Source organism: Didymella exigua, assembly GCF_010094145.1.
Source record: "Didymella exigua CBS 183.55 unplaced genomic scaffold M421scaffold_36, whole genome shotgun sequence".
NCBI lineage: Eukaryota > Fungi > Ascomycota > Dothideomycetes > Pleosporales > Didymellaceae > Didymella > Didymella exigua.
Window position 1 is genome coordinate 272,670 of NW_022984810.1, and position 19,091 is coordinate 291,760.

The 19,091-nt window shown below is 53.7% G+C and overlaps 9 protein-coding genes across 9 annotated transcripts in view; 4 read left to right on the forward strand and 5 right to left on the reverse strand.

Annotated features, from left to right (window-relative positions):
* Positions 1 to 220: 220 nt before the first annotated feature.
* Positions 221 to 1,559, reverse strand: M421DRAFT_424629 (uncharacterized protein). The gene has a single exon (XM_033593811.1). The coding sequence runs from the start codon at positions 1,447 to 1,449 to the stop codon at positions 337 to 339; it is 1,113 nt and encodes a 370-aa protein (XP_033444991.1). The 5' UTR covers positions 1,450 to 1,559; the 3' UTR covers positions 221 to 336.
* A 1,020-nt stretch (positions 1,560 to 2,579) lies between these two features.
* On the forward strand, positions 2,580 to 4,481 carry M421DRAFT_424631 (lactonase). The gene is made up of 4 exons (XM_033593812.1): positions 2,580 to 3,172; positions 3,233 to 3,387; positions 3,440 to 3,738; positions 3,785 to 4,481. Exons 1-4 carry the CDS (start codon positions 3,023 to 3,025, stop codon positions 4,378 to 4,380), a joined length of 1,200 nt encoding a protein of 399 aa, XP_033444992.1. The 5' UTR covers positions 2,580 to 3,022; the 3' UTR covers positions 4,381 to 4,481.
* A 280-nt stretch (positions 4,482 to 4,761) lies between these two features.
* On the forward strand, positions 4,762 to 5,253 carry M421DRAFT_95278 (uncharacterized protein; the record flags this gene model as incomplete). The annotated part of the gene is made up of 1 exon (XM_033598293.1): positions 4,762 to 5,253. The coding sequence occupies one exon, from the start codon at positions 4,762 to 4,764 to the stop codon at positions 5,251 to 5,253; it is 492 nt and encodes a 163-aa protein (XP_033444993.1).
* A 2,348-nt stretch (positions 5,254 to 7,601) lies between these two features.
* Positions 7,602 to 8,018, reverse strand: M421DRAFT_8601 (uncharacterized protein; the record flags this gene model as incomplete). The annotated part of the gene is made up of 2 exons (XM_033597583.1): positions 7,602 to 7,869; positions 7,921 to 8,018. The coding sequence occupies 2 exons, from the start codon at positions 8,016 to 8,018 to the stop codon at positions 7,602 to 7,604; spliced, it is 366 nt and encodes a 121-aa protein (XP_033444994.1).
* Positions 8,019 to 9,617: 1,599 nt separating this feature from the next.
* M421DRAFT_8602 (exocyst complex component Sec6) lies at positions 9,618 to 11,903 on the reverse strand (the record flags this gene model as incomplete). Its single annotated transcript, XM_033597584.1, has 1 exon — positions 9,618 to 11,903. The coding sequence occupies one exon, from the start codon at positions 11,901 to 11,903 to the stop codon at positions 9,618 to 9,620; it is 2,286 nt and encodes a 761-aa protein (XP_033444995.1).
* A 344-nt stretch (positions 11,904 to 12,247) lies between these two features.
* M421DRAFT_424633 (diphthamide biosynthesis protein 3) lies at positions 12,248 to 12,721 on the forward strand. The gene is made up of 2 exons (XM_033593813.1): positions 12,248 to 12,498; positions 12,586 to 12,721. The coding sequence occupies exons 1-2, from the start codon at positions 12,304 to 12,306 to the stop codon at positions 12,643 to 12,645; spliced, it is 255 nt and encodes an 84-aa protein (XP_033444996.1). The 5' UTR covers positions 12,248 to 12,303; the 3' UTR covers positions 12,646 to 12,721.
* On the reverse strand, positions 12,617 to 13,836 carry M421DRAFT_424634 (arabinogalactan endo-1,4-beta-galactosidase). The gene is made up of 2 exons (XM_033593814.1): positions 13,161 to 13,836; positions 12,617 to 13,096 (listed from the first exon to the last, which is right to left on the reverse strand). The coding sequence occupies exons 1-2, from the start codon at positions 13,500 to 13,502 to the stop codon at positions 12,833 to 12,835; spliced, it is 606 nt and encodes a 201-aa protein (XP_033444997.1). The 5' UTR covers positions 13,503 to 13,836; the 3' UTR covers positions 12,617 to 12,832.
* Positions 13,646 to 14,373, forward strand: M421DRAFT_424635 (Adaptor protein complex sigma subunit). Its single transcript, XM_033593815.1, has 2 exons — positions 13,646 to 13,856; positions 13,913 to 14,373. The coding sequence occupies exons 1-2, from the start codon at positions 13,705 to 13,707 to the stop codon at positions 14,319 to 14,321; spliced, it is 561 nt and encodes a 186-aa protein (XP_033444998.1). The 5' UTR covers positions 13,646 to 13,704; the 3' UTR covers positions 14,322 to 14,373.
* Positions 14,374 to 17,144: 2,771 nt separating this feature from the next.
* Positions 17,145 to 19,091, reverse strand: part of M421DRAFT_71725 (DDE-domain-containing protein) — a gene marked incomplete at both ends in the record, with an annotated part of 2,546 nt that continues 599 nt past the window's right edge. Inside the window, 3 exons of the mRNA XM_033596817.1 lie at positions 17,145 to 17,285; positions 17,352 to 17,438; positions 18,228 to 18,246. Coding sequence (XP_033444999.1) covers positions 17,145 to 17,285; positions 17,352 to 17,438; positions 18,228 to 18,246 — 247 coding nt within the window. The remainder of the gene's footprint in view (positions 17,286 to 17,351; positions 17,439 to 18,227; positions 18,247 to 19,091) is intronic.

Consider the following 19,091-nt stretch of genomic DNA (forward strand, 5'->3'; position numbering starts at 1 on the left):
ATTCTTTGACGTGGACTTTTTCTTGGCTGTCACGAAGGTTGGCACACCAAGCAGCAAAAGGAGTACGAAAGTCGGGAGATGGAGTCTGGTCAAATGATGGACACACTGACGCTATTAGCCTCATGAGTGCTGACCGCTGATAGAGCAAGATGCGAATGGAGACTGGTGGGCTAATTGATCATGTGTGCGGAAGTATTGCCCGAGGTAGAGAAGGCGCTGAGCAGAGCTTGAATTGGTTTGCGCACATTGGACCGTCACGGGCTATGAGAAAACAATGCGTTTAGGGTATCTAGCGCTCGAAACCGTGACATGAAGCTGACGTGCGTGCTGACTCTTTCACCGCCAGGATGGATTCGCGTATTTCCCGTAACCCACATCAGACGAGACCGACGACGCGCTCCCTCTTTCCGTCTCGTGAGCATTACCGTCAGGATTAGCGGCCTCAGGTAAGATCTCCGTCTTACTCTCCGCAAGACTTGCATCGCTCTTTCGACGGCTATGACTCTGGATCTTGACCTCAGTCGTCTTGACGACGGTCGAAGGCAGCGCATTGCCGTTGCCTTTTCCACCACCAACGCGTACTTCCCATTCACCAGTACGATCCGATCCACGTGCCACTGAGCGCTGGTGTGTTGTATTGTTGCCCTTCATTGTGCCCAGGGCAAGGCCACCTGACTGGACTGCGTTGCTGAACGAGCGCGAGTCGCCGCTTCGAGCATTTCTTGTCAACTCAACGAGGCGATTGAGGATGCTGAATTCGAGCTTCAGCTTTACACTGTAAACTAGTGGCTTCCAGGAGGTCTGAATCTCGTAGAGATTGGCAAACTCAAGACCGATAATGCTGAAGTCCAGCAGCATGACGAGAATGTTGACATATATCAGGTGGTAGAGTATAGTCCTAGATCCGTTGTTGCCGATGGTCCTTTCCAGTCTGAGGAGTTTCATGGTCTCGTAGACGTAAAGACCAGAGATGATCAGTTCTTGGATGACGAAGACGGTGAGTTGAATTTTTTCGTAGATGGCATAAGGGCCTTGAAATGGCCCAGGGTTGTTCGAGTTTGCGCCGTATACCAAGACAATAATGGGTATATGCAACCATATGGCATCGACGACGATCATGATCAACACGGCCCGCAGCCGCTTTGCGTTGTGCATGACGATGTGCAACCGGGAGTACAAAACGACCGATTGACCGGAGATCATGGAACACCATCCTATCAAGATAATGGTTGCGTAGATATTTCCGTCGGTCGTCACCTCGAGGTGCTTGAGGAGATATCCGATCGAGTTGAACAGAATGCCCCATGTTGCGATGGTAAAACTCCAGAAATAGAGCCCTCTCCGTCGTTTGAAGGTGGTGAAGATTTTGACGTTGAGCTCAAGGAAGTTGTAGATGGCCACGCTGAGGAAAACCACTACAACGACCTTCAACACCGTGAAATCGGCCATGGTGGCACTGGCACGAAGTAATATCCAAGGATGGAGAACTGACAGATGGAGTGACGAGAGACCCTGGAGACTCCCCACTTTGCTTCGGCGGTCGATCTTTGAGCACGCGCAAACTTACTGAATGATTCGTGTTCTAGAAAGGGGCCTGAATTCGGACCGTTAGCCTACACTTTAATGCTATGCGATGTCCCCGCGTCGGGTCGTATGCCGCCTAGGTAGCAGGGGTTGCCATGCGTGCAGAATTTACCAACTGCAGGGTCTGAGGCGAAGGATGTGCACATTCACTGCCCAAATTACGACGGCTACCCTGCAGACCAGCATGCGGCCACACAGAGACCTCATGTACACGCCACTTCGGTAGCTTAGCGGACAGATGCCAATAGACATGAATCTCAAGGACGGATGGGTATGTTCTCTCAACTACGTGCTATTTTAGTTCTTCAACAGTGCCTGAAAATCAGCAAAGTCGGCGATCGAACCGAAGGCTAGGTGTGTGTGTCTAAGCGAAGCGCCTATTGTGTAAAGCTTGCGGATCCAGTCTTTCGTACGAAGTCTGCCGTGTGCCGTATCGAGAAGTCTGTCACAGGTGTCATAGGCCCTGCATCTTGACGCGGGATAATGCTGGCACAACTTAGTGTGTCGATATTGGAGGATTGAAGGATTGCTGCTGGCACATTTTATGTTGCGGCGGTTCGATACATAAGCCACCTCCCCTGCAGGATTGACGCGATGCAGACACGGCGCCGACATCTTCGACTCCGCAGCTTTGGGTGTCTTACGAGGTACGACGCCAATCGAGGGGATCTGATCGTTTGCGGCAGCGCCAAGATAGCCCATATTTTGGCGTGATTGGTCGTTGTGTCGATTGGTGGTCGTGTCGCTTTCCGGGCCTTGGAGCTTGAAAGTGGTGTGGTTGACTGACTCGCTCTTTGTCTGCGACCTCAGGCGGGCCACTAGAGAGCTCGGGGAACCGGGGCGCGGCTTGTGGAGTATCCCGTGGGGATCACTAGCTTGCGTAACGAGCTTGGCACGCGCTTGGAAGCAGCACTGTCCGAGCGACGTCGGTCCTTCTCTCATGCTTTGTTGCGATCAACACACATCTAGCGGGGTTTCCTGCAGTCAGCACAGCAGCAGTTCGAGAATCATTTGCAGCTACAGCAGCTCAACTTTGCACCTAGTACACAGGAAGGATCTTATTAGGGACTGTCGCGTCATGAACAAGCATCTCCCAATAAATTTTCACGACTCTCCTCGGTCTGTCTCCGCATCCTACACTGCGCTTTACGGGCCCTCTGCCGCGCACGAACGCCGTTGAGTTTAGCTTCTCAATGACCGCCGGATGCTCAAGCCTGCTCATAGCCTTGGCTGAGAGCGAATTGCAGGCTTCGTATGGAATGACGCGAGGCCTTGCCTGGGAATTGCCGTCCTCATTTCAGAGACTGTATATATCCTCAGGGTCCATCTTAGAACCTTATTCGTGACTTCCTCAGCTGTGTATGTCCTTTCTCTGAGGCGCTACACTCAGCCAAGTACAGACGTTTCACCCTGATCCCAGTTGCTTTTTCGTGTCAGCATGCCGTCCACCAACACGTTCTTTGCTGTCAGCGCAGCTGTCGGTTGTGCCTTGGCGCAGCAAGTACCTGCAGCTGCCCAGGTTGTGGATCAGAAGATCTTCAACGTGTTGGAGAATGTCCCGCCGCCCGCCATCGCGAATGCCACCACGGTTTGTCACCTCCACCTCAGATCAATCTCCACGTGACACCATGATCTGACTAGTTTTCAGCTGTTCGTCTGGCCTGGTGTTACCGAAGAGTCTCTATTAGCCAAGCCTTTTCACGTATACGACGAAGAGTTTTATGACGTCATTGGATCCAACCCGTCCTTGACCCAGATCGCCTCCTCAGAGTCGGACCCTATTTTCCACGAGGCTGTGACATGGTAGGCTCATCAACATCCAGCATAGAAGGACGCTCAGGCTAACACAATCAAGGTACCCCAAGCGTGACGAGGTTTTCTTTGTTCAGAACGCTGGTGCTCGCGCAGCGGGCACAGGCCTCAACAAGTCTTCCATCATTCAGAAGATCTCCCTCGCAGATGCCGAGAAGGTCCGCAACGGTACTCTCAAGGCTGCACCTGTGACCATTGTCAACACCACCAACCCCCAGGTTATCAATCCCAATGGTGGCACGAACTACAAAGGCAACATCATCTTCGCTGGTGAGGGCCAGGGAGATAAGGTTCCCTCGGCGTTGTATATTATGAATCCTGAGGCACCATACAATACGACTAGTAAGTTTCATCATGACCTAGCTCAGACCTAGACTAACAAAGCCAGCCCTCGTCAACAACTACTTTGGTCGTCAGTTTAACTCCCTGAATGACTTGGTTGTGAGCCCCAAGAACGGTGATCTTTACTTCACCGACACCCTCTATGGCTACCTCCAGGACTTCCGTCCCGTTCCCGGACTGAGGAACCAGGTGTACCGCTACAACTTCAAAACTGGCGCTATCACCGTCGTTGCTGACGACTTCACTCTGCCCAACGGTGTCACTATTTCCCCTGATGGTAACAAGGCTTACGTGACCGACACTGGCATCGCGCTCGGTTTCTACGGCCTGAACCAGTCCTCTCCTGCCTCTGTCTATTCCTTCGATGTCGCTAAGGATGGTACATTTGAGAACCGCAAGACCTTCGCCTATGTTCCGGCTTTCATCCCTGACGGTGTTCACACAGACTCCAAGGGCCGTGTCTACACTGGTGCTGGTGATGGTGTCTGGGTATACAACACCTCTGGCAAGCTCATTGGAAAAATCTACACAGGTACCACTGCTGCTAACTTCCAGTTCGCTGGCAAGGGACGCATGATCATCACTGGTCAAACCAAGCTGTTCTACGTCACTGTCGCTGCTTCCGGCGCACCTATTCAATAAGCCTAGGCCTCAGCCTAGACCTGTAACTATACCTATGACCGATATGCAGATGTACATAGACCCTAATAGACCACGACATAATGGTTAATAGTCTGCCGTCCTAACACTGTTCGCTCTCGCAGACCGCCCCACTCTGCACTATGCCGCGCTCCTATTTGCGCACATTACTTTTGACCTAGGTCAACAGAAATCGCACAGTGCTGTCCTTGAGATTATGGCCCATAAGACCGTGCCGTGCTTCGTTGCCCAACAGAGCTACGTCGACTTGTACGCTGTGCCTTTTCGCAGCGTTTGTCCATCATAGAAGCTGTGTATCCACATTACTGTCTCGCTCTCCATTCACAAGCCGCATGCAGGGTGTCTTATAAGAGCCCCGCAATCATGTATTTCAATTTTACGTTGAGGAAGAGATATTTTACATTCTGGCACTACTGCCGCATACCGTCTTACACACAAACAACCCGTCAACAAATGGCTGCAGATAGAAAGGCATATCTAGACCACCTGGCACGATGGCTGGATTATGAGGAAGAGTCAAGCACTCCGCCTCCAGTAGTAGATGGTACAGCCCTACCGCCGAAGAAGCCAAATCAACCTAAGCCGCGCAAGCGCGTCGACTCGTTTGTGGACGAAGCGCGCCGGGAGATCGCTCGTGATGTTGCTAAGCGGAATCAGATGAACGGAGCTACGCTTTTGAAGTATGATGCTGACCTGGCTACGGTTTCGCGTATGGAGATTGTTGCTCCGCTGCCATCATATGCGCGTGATGATGAGGACGAAGGATTTGCCGATGGTCCTTCGGAAGAACCTGGACTGATGCGGACTATGTCACAGAAAGTGAAAGACTTTCTGGGTATCCCAATCGCATCGTAGCAAAAGGCTTAACCTGAAAGTAAGCGAGCATTAAACTACCGGTAAAGTCAACACCTGCGAAATTCTCTGGAGATCTATCGTCTTTACAGTGCACACTATCTTCCATAACGACCTCCCTTAGGAGGCCCAAGTATTATCAACTCTTGAAATTATCATCAATAAGCTCAGAACAGAACCAAATTGTCGTTGACATTAAATTAGGCATGTGCAAAGGCAGACTGAACGAGGCACTAGTTGTCTTGAGGGGAGGCGCGACTGCGCCAACTTTCATCATCTCCGACGTGCATCCAACGACTGCCCAATTGACCAAATATTCCTCTTTCTTCCACGGCCTTCCTACTATCTACTCGTTTCAGACATGAGAAAGTGATGCTTAAACTGTCTGAGCGCTGTCCCTCAATCTAGCTGCACGTGCACAAACGGCGGATTATATCTACCTGATTCCAAGTCATGGAACCCAAGCTCCCTCAATTCCGCATCAGAGTCAGGGACGCAACCCGGCAGGACTGTTTGTCTCTGAACTGATGAGAGTCTACTGAGATGGCTACCATGCAGGAAGATGTCAAAGACAGCAAGTCGTTACTGCCTTTCAAGCATCGACCATCGGAATCGGACGCACCCGAGAAGCAAATGCGGACTCATCAAGATCCAGCGGTGTGGGGTTAGAGAGCCTATCCAATCCGAGCTTCGAGACTTTCCTCAAGCTCAGCATAGCGGCCAATCGTATACTGCGCTCTCCTACACGTGGGTCGGTCCTGATGGCACTCACCTCATCTACATCACCCACCACTCGGAGAGGAAACATGAGTGCCGGCTGACAGTCGCGAACAATCTGTACGAGATCTTGCGCTACACTGTCTACATGACAGACTCAGATAGGCCAAGTAAAAGTCGCAGATATCACTGTTTGTGGTGGATCGATACCTTTTGCATTGAACACGACGAAGGGAACCCCGAGGACATGCAAATCCGATCCATTCCGGAGAAAAATGGCTAGGCATACGAGATATTTGCATGGATTAGTCTAGGTAACGCGGGTACCGACAGAACCATTGTGCTACTGTATGCAGCAACACGTAATTACTACACGGATGCTGGCTCGCCGAGGATGAAGACGTAGGAAGTAAACCTTGACGCAGTTGAACGTTATTTACTTCAGACGCTCTCGCGACCTTCCTGGCGCAGACCATGGATTCTGCAGGAGCTTATCATGTCACAGCAGGCTACGGCGGTCTGTGGCAGCAGTGACCCAGCATGGCCGCAGCTAAACACATTTCCCGCTCACATAGCTGTCGCGAATCCAGCATCGCCACCTCAACTCCAGCATATCCAATGCGAGATTTGGAAACACCAGCCGATCGTTCTGGTTGCTGGAAAATCTACCGCACACAGGCTCCGAAACCTAATCTCGTCGGGCTCACCTTTCTTTCCGCCCAGTCTGAATGCGAGAGGGACATGAAGGAGCACATCCCTGCCCTGAGGCTGCTGGGCTTAGCAGGGCGCGGGAACGGGCGCGACATTAGGCCCGAACCGAACGCCCCAACTGCCCATGCTCGATGACAAGTCACGCCACAACAGCCATGGTGCAGGATATGCGGGATACCGAAATGATGTCGCGGGTGCGAAAGTAGCGTTGCGAGCACCCGGCCGAACAAGTCCGTCACGATCAACACACCACGCCACGCCATGCTGTTCATCGAAATGCCGGCTGTGATTGTTATCATTACGCTCCGTCGTTATATTGCGGCGTTGTCGCCTCTATACTGTGCGACGACCCTGTCATATCTACTATCGACGACCTCCCACAACAACATGGTATGGTACTTTACCCGGCCCCGGGTCCAGCCGCGCAAGAAGGCGTGGCACATGAACAGAGCTGAGCGACGGTCGATGCGCATTATTGCCCAGAACGCAGCGTTCCAGATGCTGCTGGCGATGTCCTTCTGGGCACACTTCGTTATTGCTGTTCCGCTATGTCTATTTGCTCTCTTGTACAACGCTGCCGGCGAGATGTACAGGGAGAAGGACCTGTAATACATGGTCCCAAGACGCAATTCGACAGCGAAATCACGCTGGGGGCATGTTCGATGGCAGAGTGGACATGACGCACCTACTCCTCATGCGAATATATGTTTGCCGACATCACTGCGAACGCGTCGCGCGGTGCAAGGCAACGTCGAGATCATCGTGGCGGTAATATGAAAGAGCAAAATGCATGGTCACACACGAGTCCAAACAGCCCCATTACCAACAGGCAAACGCAATAGAGTCAAATGGGTATATCATCTATCACATCCTCACTAGCTCAACTAGATACAAACGAACCCCGCACCATCTTCAAAATCAATCTACAAGAAGAGCGCGGCGACGGCACCAACACCAGCGACGAATCCGCCGACCTTGGCGTGGCTAGCAGCACCAGTGAACTCGGAGACGGGCGCGCTGTAAGCCCCAGTGCCGGACGGCGCAACGGTGCCGACCTCAGAAGCGAGGGGAGTGCTGGCGCCAGTGGGGGCGACGGGAGGAACCACGACGCTGCCAGTGGGGTAGGGAGCAGGCGCGGTGACGGCAAGAGAGGCCGGGGCGCTGGGGGTGTGGATGCCCACAGAGATCGTCCTGGGCGCGGATTAGTATCGAGGAATAGACGAATGCGGGGTCAAGACTTACTCAGTGACGGTGACAGTGACGGGCGCGGAGCAGACCTCGTCGCTGGACTGAGCAGCGACGGCGGCGATGAGAGTAGCGGCGATGATGGAGAACTTCATTTTGCTTGTTGATTGAAGATAAGAAGGATGGAAAGGGTATCGTTGAATGGTAAGCTTGGAAAGGATATGAAAGGTAAAGACCGTGGGGTTGTAATAATGAGTGGCTAACAGTTCAGAGACTGAGAATAGATGTTCGTCTTGCGATGATGAGGAAAAACACTGGAATGCATCTTCTCCGCCTGATATATGTGCCACGAAATGAATTGCGCGTCCTGATCGATCCCATGCTGCGTCGACGAGGAGACCCACCCGCTGCCTGGGCATTGCAGGGGTCAAGGAGAGGTTGGAGCTGGCAGCTCAAGCATTTTGGCGATAACGGAGATTGGGTTAATGATCGGCTCTGGGTACAAGAGTGGCTTCCCGCTCTTTCTGACTGACTCTCATCTTAGAGCTTCATGGGTGACGACGGCAGCCTCACGGTGCGTATGCAAGTCGCAAGCAGCATACCTTACCAGTGTGAACAACAAAGGAGGTGGAGCTCATGCTTTGATGTCATCGTGGACGCTCCCTTTCTTGGAACAGGCCCGGTCGTTGATCGGAATGTCGAACACGCAAACAAACAGCCAGACAACGTGGTGGTTGTTTCGAAACGCCCTCGTCGCTGCAAGGAAAACCCTGAGATGAAGCAATCTGATGAACCGATCTGAAACAGCCGCTTGCCGAGAGTGCAGCGGGGACGTAATGTCAAAATTCGGCAAAATTGAACAGGACCTTAAGGCGACGATCGAATGTGATGGTTTGCTTTGCTCATGTCCTTTGATTGGGGCACAGTTACGCGCACACCGTGGTTGTGGAAGGTGGTGAGGTTTGATTAGTCCGAGACCGAGAGGAAATCTGGGGTGTTGAGATTGCGAATTTCAGCTGACTCGTACAACCGGTGTGCTGCGACTACATCCTGCACTCACCTCTCTCGCGTCTACATCAGGGTCAGCTCTAGTTGCAAGTCAGCGCCCGAAGAGACGTGAAGTAGGTATCATCGCAATTGTCATGTTGGAAGAATGGCGAGGCTTGATCGACCGTAATCGTATTCGCTACGCTAGTGCCGCCTTCCAGTTCAGCAGGCGCGTGCTGAAACAAAAGCGCAAGGCTGACGTTTTTCGTCGTTCGAATGAGGTCCGAGCGACATCTTCGAGTACCACGCAGACTATCCGTGTTGCACCTAACCACGCTTGCAGTACATGATCGAGATCTTTGTCTTGTTGCAATTCGACTCTGCGCATCAGGTGCCCAGGATCATTCGGCTGAAATGCGGATAGGTAAGAGCGCCCGCAGCTCACAAGCAACACATGTCGATGCTGCTACGAAGCTGAAGCCACTCATTCCAGCCTACGAAGCAGCTGTGCAGCCCATGTAAACCCTCTTGCATGTCGTCTCCCTTCGCCATAATTGAGAGCTGGCGGCGTACCCAACAAGGGCAAACGCCTCAGGCAGACGCATGTAGCGGTATGGGTTGGCAATGGGATATGCAGTCTGTCATGAAGTAGGGAATGAGAATGCAACACCCCAGCGGCTCTGTGGGAACGGATCGCGAGAGCCACGGCAGCTGCAGTGCCGCGTACGTGTGTTCTTGACAATATCATGCGTATCATCATCGCTATCTTACTTGACGCGCCCCATGATCGGATCCGCAGGCGCATCCAGATCCTCGACGACCTGCGCGGCTTGCGCCTTCACCGCGTTCAACAGACCGCGATCAAAATCATCTCTGCTCCTTAATACGGCCTCGACCCAGCTGATGTGCACCTCGCGATAGCTCGCCTTGAATTCCTCATATACACCGGGGACAAGACTCTTCTCGACCTCAAGCAGGCGCAGGAAGAACTCGACCGCACGCCAGCGGCCCATGATCTCGCGGCCCTGGTCGCCGTAGCTGCGGAAGAAGTCAAACGCCGCGACCAGATCGTCGCGCAGCTTCGCCGCGAACGCGTCGGCGCGCCGGAACTTGACGCCCTTGTTGCGCACGGCGCTGAGGTACTGTACCAGCAGCTCGTCGGCGAGCGAGTCGATGAGCAGGTCGCGCAGCGAGCGGTGGACTTGCTCTTCGTAATCGGCGAGGTAGTCTCTGAACGTGATGATGATGGATGCCATGTCGGTGCTCTGGTACCACAGCGGGGTGAAGAATTTGGACAGAATGGGGCGGAAGTCGGTCAGGAAGATGAGCTGGCAGAAGGTCTGGATGCAATGGCTGGAGATGTCGATGTAGCCGTTCCTCAGCTCGTCGAGCTGGGGAGCGAGGCGGTCGGAGAGGTATTGCGGGGAAAGCAGCGGGGTGGCCTCTTTTTCGAAGAGCGTGACGAAGCTGGGCCGTCCGAGGTCGAGGTCGGCGTCGTCGATGCAGATGATCTGGTCGTTGGCGAGGGCGATCAGCCATTCTTGGAAGACGGGGACTGCTTCGCCATCGAGCTGGGGGGTCGGGCCCATGTACTTGTCTTTTTCGTCGTCGATGAGCGTGGTCCAAAGACGCTGGCGGGTGGTGAGTGCACGGATCATGGCGTCGACGGTGCCTTCTGCTACGTCGGCGCGCTCGCTGCTGGCAGCGACAGACAGGTTCTGAGACAGCATGGTCCATACGTCGCCCAGCGAGCGCGTCTGGAAGATGCCGTCTGGGTTGACCTCGTAGGCGTTGCGGTCTTGGTCGAGGAACGACTTGCGGTCGCCGGAGTTGATGCGGTCCATGAACTGGTCCACGGCGTTGATGATGACCTGGCGGTATGTGCGGATCAGCTCTGGGCCGCGGTTGTCGATGACGTGGGGCTCCAGGGCTTCTTCGGGGAAGCCCAGCTTGTTCATTTTCGCATAGTACCTGTCGACCCAGTTGATGACGGCGAGGAGGTACTGCGGCCCCAGGCCGTCGTCGTCGGCAAGGCTCATCAGGAAGTCGTGCATCTGGCGGTGGTAGATGTTGGTGTAGGTCTGCATGATGTTCCACTTCTTGGGCATCAGGTGCACCATGCCCAGCTTGACCGTGTTGAGGTTGTTGAAGTACCACTTGAAGTGCTTGTCGACCTTATCCGGGTCGTCGTCGAACTTCTCACGGGCCTCGGCCATGTTGGCCTCGCAGACGTACTCGATGGCCTTTGTGAACTTGTCCTTGTAGCCGCGCAGCTCCTTGGGCCCCGCGGTGATGGACTTGAAGCGCGATGCCAGGTCCTTGTACTCACGCTGGGCATCCTGTAGGGCCTTGACCTTGGCGTCTGTCTTCTCCTCGTCCTCGACGATGACGGCGAGGCGCACGACGACGCCGTCGTTGCCGGCCTGGACGAGGTCGATCAAATTGATGCACGCCTCGCCGATGTGCTGGTCGAAGCGCTCGATCACGTCGTCGAGGCGTGCAAAGAGGTCCTGGACGGTGGCGCCGTCGTCGAGGGCCAGGTTGTCGAGCAGCTCGGTGGAGGCGTCCTCGGTACTCTTGATCTGGTCCATGGCGACGTCGCGGATGTCGCGCAGCTGGGTCAGCCCGTAGTGGATCTGCAGCAGGTTACGCTGCTCGGTGGGGTCGGCGTCGTCCTGGTCGAGCAGGAACTCGAGCTGGGCCAGGCGGTCGTCGAAGGACCGGATGTCGCGGCGCATCTTCTCGACGCTCTCGAAGTTCTTGTGCGTCTGGGCAACGACATTGATGTGCGGAAAGTCCTGAATCATGTTCTGAGCCTCGGCGCACAGCTTGTCAATCTTCATCATTTCCTCCTTGATCAGGCCGACGGTGCGCTGGCCGTCGGTGATGCTGGTCATGCCCGCCTGCGTCAGCTCGAGCTGCGCGCGCAGGCCGTGGCGCAGCTGCCCGTCGACGGCCGCCTTTTTGCGCGAGAACTCGGCCTTGAGCGCGGGGATCTTGTCGAGGTCCTCGGGGTGCCGCAGGAGCTGCGCGAGGGACTCGACGTCGCCCATGGTGATCACGTGGGCAGGCCGGGGGGTGGTGGTAATCGTTCAGGTCATGTATGGTACGAAGTATGAAGGTAGTCGTTTACGTGTCGGGATCATGTATGGTATGGAGACTGTCGTTCACGCGTCGCGCTGTCATGTATGGTATTGAGTCTGTCAGTACCGTCTGCCTCCGCACAGGCCTCAAGGCTCGCAACTGGTGTGCATGTCCTGCTCGAGCGGTCGGCGGTCGACGTTGCGGAGCTCGCGGCACCCCCGAGCTGCCTAACCCTAAACCCAATCGGTAACCCTGCAGGCCGCCTAGAAATTCCCCGCCACCATCCCACATTTTGCCCGGCGACCCCCCCCCCCCCCTCTCAGCCCTCACACAGACATACGCACACAAACAAACACACCATTCTCCAGCATGCCCGACGACGACGTGAACCTCTACGACGAGATCGAGATCGAAGACTGCACCTACGACGCGACACTGCAAATCTACCACCACCCGTGTCCGTGCGGCGACCGGTTCGAGATCAGCATCTACGACATGCGCGACGGCGAGGACATTGCGCGCTGTCCAAGCTGCTCGCTCATGATTCGCATCATATTCGATCACGTAAGTGCCTCCAGTTCTCCATTCATTTGAAAGAGCAGGCCGCAACAGGTCCTGTGCAGGGCAGAGCAACTCGCTGATACGTGACAGAGCGATCTGCCGCAGGACGAGGATCATGGTGCGAGCGAGAAGGTGGCTGTTGCTGCATAGGGAATTGTGGGAGTGCGTGGAGTGCGTGGACATTCGGTGCGTGGAGACTCGGTGGGCGTTGCATTGCCGGCGTTGGGATACCATTTGGTCTCGCAGCAGACTTTGATTTAGGCTATGGGCTCGTTATATCATACATCCCCCCCCCGGGGGACTTTTCTCCACATGTCGCGCTCATGGCTACTCAGCCCTACCTGGGCACATCGTCGTCGACCTCGTTGTCAACCGCCAGCTCCTTGCGGATCACGTCGGTCAGACTGGTGCCGTCGCGCAGGTACACCCAGTCGCCCTGGCCGCCGCCTTCCTTTGCGTTCTGGCCCTCCTGCAGCACCACCCAGTCGAAGCGCTTGGGCCCCGAGATGGGCGAGCTGAGCCAGATCTGCTTGTTGGGCGGCTGCTTGTTGAGCACGTAGCTGAGCTGCTTGGAGATGAAGTCGACTCTGAGCACGCCGGCCTGGTGGTGTTAGCCTGCGACTGCGATTGCGACTGCCACTGTCGCTGTTGAGCGTAGGACGAACCGAGTACTCGACCTCAATGTCAGGGTTCTTCTCCTGCGCCTCCTCCAACCGCTCGACCAGCTCGTTCAGGTACTCGTCGGCGCGCTCGTGGAATTCCGTCGTCGACACGGCCGTCGGTGCCGTCGGCGTCTCCGTCTCCTCGGACTGCTTGGGCGGCGGGTTCTCGCTCTCGGGCATGATGCCGCGCGCGCTGCTGCTGCCGTGGAAGGCTCGCACCGACGCCCTGCTGGCGCTGACAGCGGTAGCTCGGGCAATGATACAATTGGCAGGCGTCGCGGCACGCAGAGGCGCTGCGGCAGCACGGCCGAGAGCCAGAGATGCAATTCGTGTGACAGTCTTCATGTCGATGATTCGCTTCTGATACAATGTGCGATTGATGGGTGGTTGCAGCTCCGAGGTGACCAGTGCCGAGTAGGAAGTGAAGAGTGCAGCTGCCCAGGAGCTGGTGGAGCTCCCCCCAATCGATAGCGAGCCATCACATCATAGTTACCCTGCACGTCCCCGCAAACACTCTGACCCGCAGGCACCTTCACATGCACGCACCATGATCAACGCGGTGCTCGTCTTCAACAACGCGGGCCAGCCGCGCCTGACCAAGTTCTACACGCAGCTGGAGACGAGCGTGCAGCAGCGCCTGATCAGCGAAATCTTCACCCTCGTCGCGAACCGCCCCGCCTCGGCCTGCAACTTCCTGCCGTGCGCACGCCCATCCTTTCCATAGCCTCATTCCCACCGACTGACTGACACGACAGACTCCCGCCGCTCCTCCAGCAATCCTCCAAATCCTCCACCCCCTCGACGCCCCACAACGACACGCCCTCGCTCGTGACCTACCGCCACTATGCAACCCTCTACTTCATCGTCATATCGACCTCGACCGAGTCGCCCCTTGCGCTGCTCGACCTGATCCAGGTCTTCGTGCAGGCCCTCGACGGCCTGTTCGAGAACGTGTGCGAGCTGGACTTGATCTTCAACTTCGAGACGCTGCACGCAGCGCTTGGCGAGATGATCGTGGGCGGCGTCGTCGTCGAGACGCAGCTGGACCGTGTCATCGAGGGCGTGCAGAGTCAGGGGCGCGTTGCGAAGAGGCCGGTGAACGAGGGCAAGTTTGGGAGTGGGGGCGCCATGGGGAGGGGTGGGGGGCTCTGGGTGGGCCGGTAATGGGCGATAGTCCTGTGATCCTTTATGTACAACAGTCGTATGGCCTGGACCAGTACGCGACCACCTCTGGATTCCATCTGCGTGTTAGTGTCGAAGTGACGCTGACCGAACACAGCTCTCTCTTTTAGCCCTGAGATCCTACAAGGTCTCATTGCGGATCGCAGCACCAAGAGGCAGAACAATCAACTTGCAGCACCTCCGCCGCAGACACAGGACATTGACCACAGCACAACACACCGCTCTTCACCCTACCCTGCACCCCGTTCTCACGCCTCCCTCCGACCAACATATACCCACACCCCCTCCCTCTCGCGCCACCGACTCGCAAACACACACATCCTCGCCCCACCAGCCCTCTCACCCTCGCCCAACTCACAGCTCACATCCAACCCCCACTCCCCACACCCCACATCCCACCTCCAGTCCGTCCAGCTACCGAGCCGCTGCTGCGCCTCATCCGGCCCCAGCGCCGAATCCGCCATGTTAGCATGCGTCCAGCATTCGCGCCGGGGATCAAAGCGCCACCGCGAGAGATAGATGCACGACTCGCCGTCGTCGGTGAAGAACTCGCGCCACGCCGGGTCCCACGTTCACTCCCTCCCCGCGAGCGCTGTTCGCGGCGTGAGCTCAGAAGACGGGTTGCAGCGCGCGACTATGTCAGCGATGAGCCGCACGGCTGTGCTGAGGTCCGAGAGGTCCAGGTAGTCCGTTGAGCAGGGTATGGGGGTGCGTGGTAGCGCGGGGAGCCACTGGTTGCGCTCCTGCAGCGTGGTCTGCAGAGCTGATAGCCGGGCTGTGAGGGTGGACAGGTCGGCTTGTATTTCACTTGTTGGTTTTGCGAGGGAGAGGATGTCGGTTGCCGAGGTGTTGTCGAGGAGGTGGCCGATCTGGGGGCGTTAGTGGGCGGCTGATGGACTGTGTGGTCGGGGCTGTTGCGTACAGGCTGGGTTGGGTCGAAGACGATAGCTTGTTGCTCATGCGTTATCTTTTGCTGCACGCTGCGGATCGTCTCTTGCAGGGAGATGATGGTGTTGGTTAGCTCTTGTGAGATGTTTGGTTCCGCGGCTGCCATGGCGGAGAAGTCAATCAATGTACAAGTCAAGTCACAGCGAAAATTGCTATAGCATCTGGGAGATGTGTTGTTGGTGGGACGGCGCGCATGGTGTGATGGATGTTGTTGATGAGGCCGAAATCTTGAAGTAGCGGCTTTCTCGCCACCTCTAAATATGGTTCCATAATGATCGCTCGAAATCTACGAGCAGATGCGGTCCAGCACCGCTGGCGATACGCCTCGAACATGTAGTGCGCGAGATCGATGAAACGCCCTGTTGTATTCCAGATGGAATTGGGTCGTTTGGCAGACACATGAGCAAGGTTTAAAGGTGGTGGCAGCAGGTGTAGTAACTACCTAGCGCTATCCGCTTGCTTCCTTCCGCCGCAGCTCGCAACCGCAACTCCACTCTTTCCCCACCGCAACTTCACGAGCGCCATGTTTCGCGGAGCCAAGATTCCATTTCCTTTTGCGCTGAAAGACGGCGAGGTCTGCAGCTTTTGCCAGTCCAATGTCTCTAATGAGAGCCTGCGCAAACCCCTGGAGTCCGATGTGGGATACAGTGCGGACGTCAAGTACACGCAGACATGTCTGGGAATCTACAGGGCCCGTCGAGAAGCAGGTGGTGTCCGAACGCTGCCTTTCCATCTGAATGAATTATTGCAGGGAAGACCTGGTTGTTCTAAGCGAGAACACTAAGACAACAACGTGCTAGAACGCTCTCACGACGCGATTGCTAGGTCAATTTGATAAAGCTCACAAGCACTGAAGAGGAGGTGATTGTTTAGCATATATTAAAGCTGGACAAGCAAGTGTAACGACGCAGGCAAGAAGAGAGATATCCGGGATAGGTGTGAATCCGCTACGAGGCATATGGGAGTGCTGGGATGATAAGAACACTAGGATATATTCTCTACACCTAACGTAGATTATCACCGAGCCAGCCATATCACTGAACCGGCCACTTTCTCTTGGCACAACTAACACAAGTTACTGCAACTATAACTAACGTACCTCACGGGTTCGTGCACCACACAGGTTCGTGCACCACTTTTGCCAAGCCCCCACCAAAACCACCCCATTCTGGCGCAAAACAGCCCACTTTGGCCCTGTATAGAGCAATATAACACGAGATATTATTCAGAGTCTACTTCTACTGCTTGCTTACACGTACGCGCGTTATGCCCAGTCTAATTGCACTGTCTGCAGCGCCTTTAAGTTGGCTCACCTCCTTCAGCGCGTACCTGCTTCTTTGCCTTCTTCCCATCACTACGCGCCCCAAACTCCTTTAGAGTAGTTAGACAAGCTCTATCCTTAACTATTAAGGTCCCTTCTGCCTGAACCTGCTTTCTTTTATGCAATCTACGTTGCGTAGCAGCCTTGTTTGCCGCTTGAAGCTCTGCAATCTCCTTTTGCGCCAACACTAGCTTGTGCGCGATAATCGCTGCCCCCTTTAAGACCTTCTTAAAGGCCTCCACCATAGACGTTAGTAAGCTATCTATATGCTTCTAAATCCTTTCCTTAACAAGCGTTAATTGCAACCCTAGTTTAAGGGTATTGCTTAGGGTTTGTGACTGCTAGGACTTAGTGTTAATAGGCAGTAGTAGTAATAGAGTACGCAACTAGACGTTAAGGGCTGTTATAACCTGTTCTAGGTTAAATAGGACTAATCTAGCGCCTTAAAACCCTCCTTAGATATTACTAGAAGTAATTGCTGCATTATAGGCGCGTATAAAGCATGGTAGGAACTCAAGTTTTGTAATGTAGGTGATCTAGTTGCGCATAAGATCTTCAGCTTGGCGCCTGTACGCCTTCTTTAAAGGGGCAAAACATCCTATATCAAGAGGCTGCAGGAGGTGCGATGAGTGCAGAGGCATGCAGATAGTGATAATCTTGTTCTCCTTGCAGTACTGCTAGAAATCAAGCAAGTTGTGGCTCTTATAGCTGTTAATAATAAGGAGCTAATAAGCGCCTATAACCCTCCTCTTTGTATACTTATTAAAGTGCTTTAACCACTGCAGCCTAAGCTTATTTATCGTCCAGCCATTCTTAGAGACTGCAATAACCTAGTCCTAAGGCAGATTCTCCTCCTTGTACTAGGCAGAGAGGTGATAGCAGCCCTTGAAGATGATGAAGGGTAGAATAGCCTACCCTGTTGCGTTGATGCCCTAGATAACTATTGTCCACTCCCTATTGCCTTACTATATTACCTTTAGCCTTCCTTGTCTCTCTAAAGCTGTAACAACTACCCTAGTTAATATCTAGCCTATTATAAAGCCTAACTTGTTAAAGTTATACGTGTCTTTATCCTAGATACTGTACTTGGCTTTTATATTAGCTACTAGGCGAAACTAGCCCTAGATAACCTTAGGATCCTTGCAGAGTGCTCTCTTGTAATTGTACTTGTGATTAAACTTTATTGTAAACTTAGGGCGGTGCATAACCTACGTACTAGGCTAGTTTAAGCTAACCTGGCCTAGATTGCGCTCTGCGCGTAAGGAATTGGCCATATCAGCTACAGCTGCAAGCCTGGGGGGGAATCCGCGCGAGATGAGGTCAAGTATATGCTTAACAACTACGCCCTCCTCAGTCTTTGTCAGATTCCTTGATTTAGGCCAGCGATCTGCTTGTGGAGTCTGTCCTGCGCGTTAGCGGCTTAGTGTTGTATGAGTAACTTTGTAGATAGCTGCAGCGCGTTGCAAGGAGAGTGTTGCGTCTTATTTAAGAGCTTGAAGGGCAGTCTGTATCTGACGCTTATTAGAAGGCTCTATCTAGTGTTGTTGTTGAGGCATCACGTATAGAGGTAGAGTTGGTGGGGGCTTGGCAAAAGTGGTGCACGAACCTGTGTGGTGCACGAACCCGTGAGGTACGTTACTTACTATTAAACAGTGACCTAGCATACTGTATGCTTGTATTAGATTTAGAAGATGTTTCTGCACCCTCCTAGCACGTTTGTGCGTTGTGTCTAGTCTTGCTGCAGTTCCTACAGCGCTGAACAGTTGACTAAGCTCTTAGTTAACCACCTCTACCCCAAGTCTTCTTAGATAGCTGAGCTGCTACACACGCCTCAGCAGCTACCTGCAATGCTGCTGGGCCATACTTAAGTGTGCCACTATGCTAAATCTGCTTTCTCTTACGCGATTTTCTCTTAGTTATTACTACTAATTGCTCTTCAAGCTCTTGCACGCGGGCCTTAATAAGGACATTTTTATGCAGCATCTCTTTAGCCCCTTTTACAAGCTTTAAGAACCCCTCTTGTGCTACACTTAGTAATTGTTAGAAGGAGTTGCTTATAAGCTTAGATTAAGACCTAAACTTATGTGTATTACTTAGTGTCTTAGATTGCTACAGCATTTTAGGTAGAGGTACTGCTAGTAGGGTATACAGCTGCACTTTAAGGTAATCTAACACTACCTATGTGTTAGTAGGAATAAGCCCTAATGCCTTAAAGGCCTTTTAGTAGTTAACCTTTATAAACACATTAAGGAATATGTCCCTAAAGGCTAGTAGGAAGCCTTCCTTATTAATATAGAAGATGTGTTAGTGTGCTAAGTCTTAAATATATTAGGAGTACTTACGCTTTAACAGCAAGAAACAGACTATATTAAGTAGCTAGAGGATGTGCAATAAGTAAGGTAGTATATAGAGAGTAAGGATTTAGTTCTCTAGGTAATAGTCCTTAAACTCCTAGTTAAGATAGCTCTTATAGCTGTCTAAGA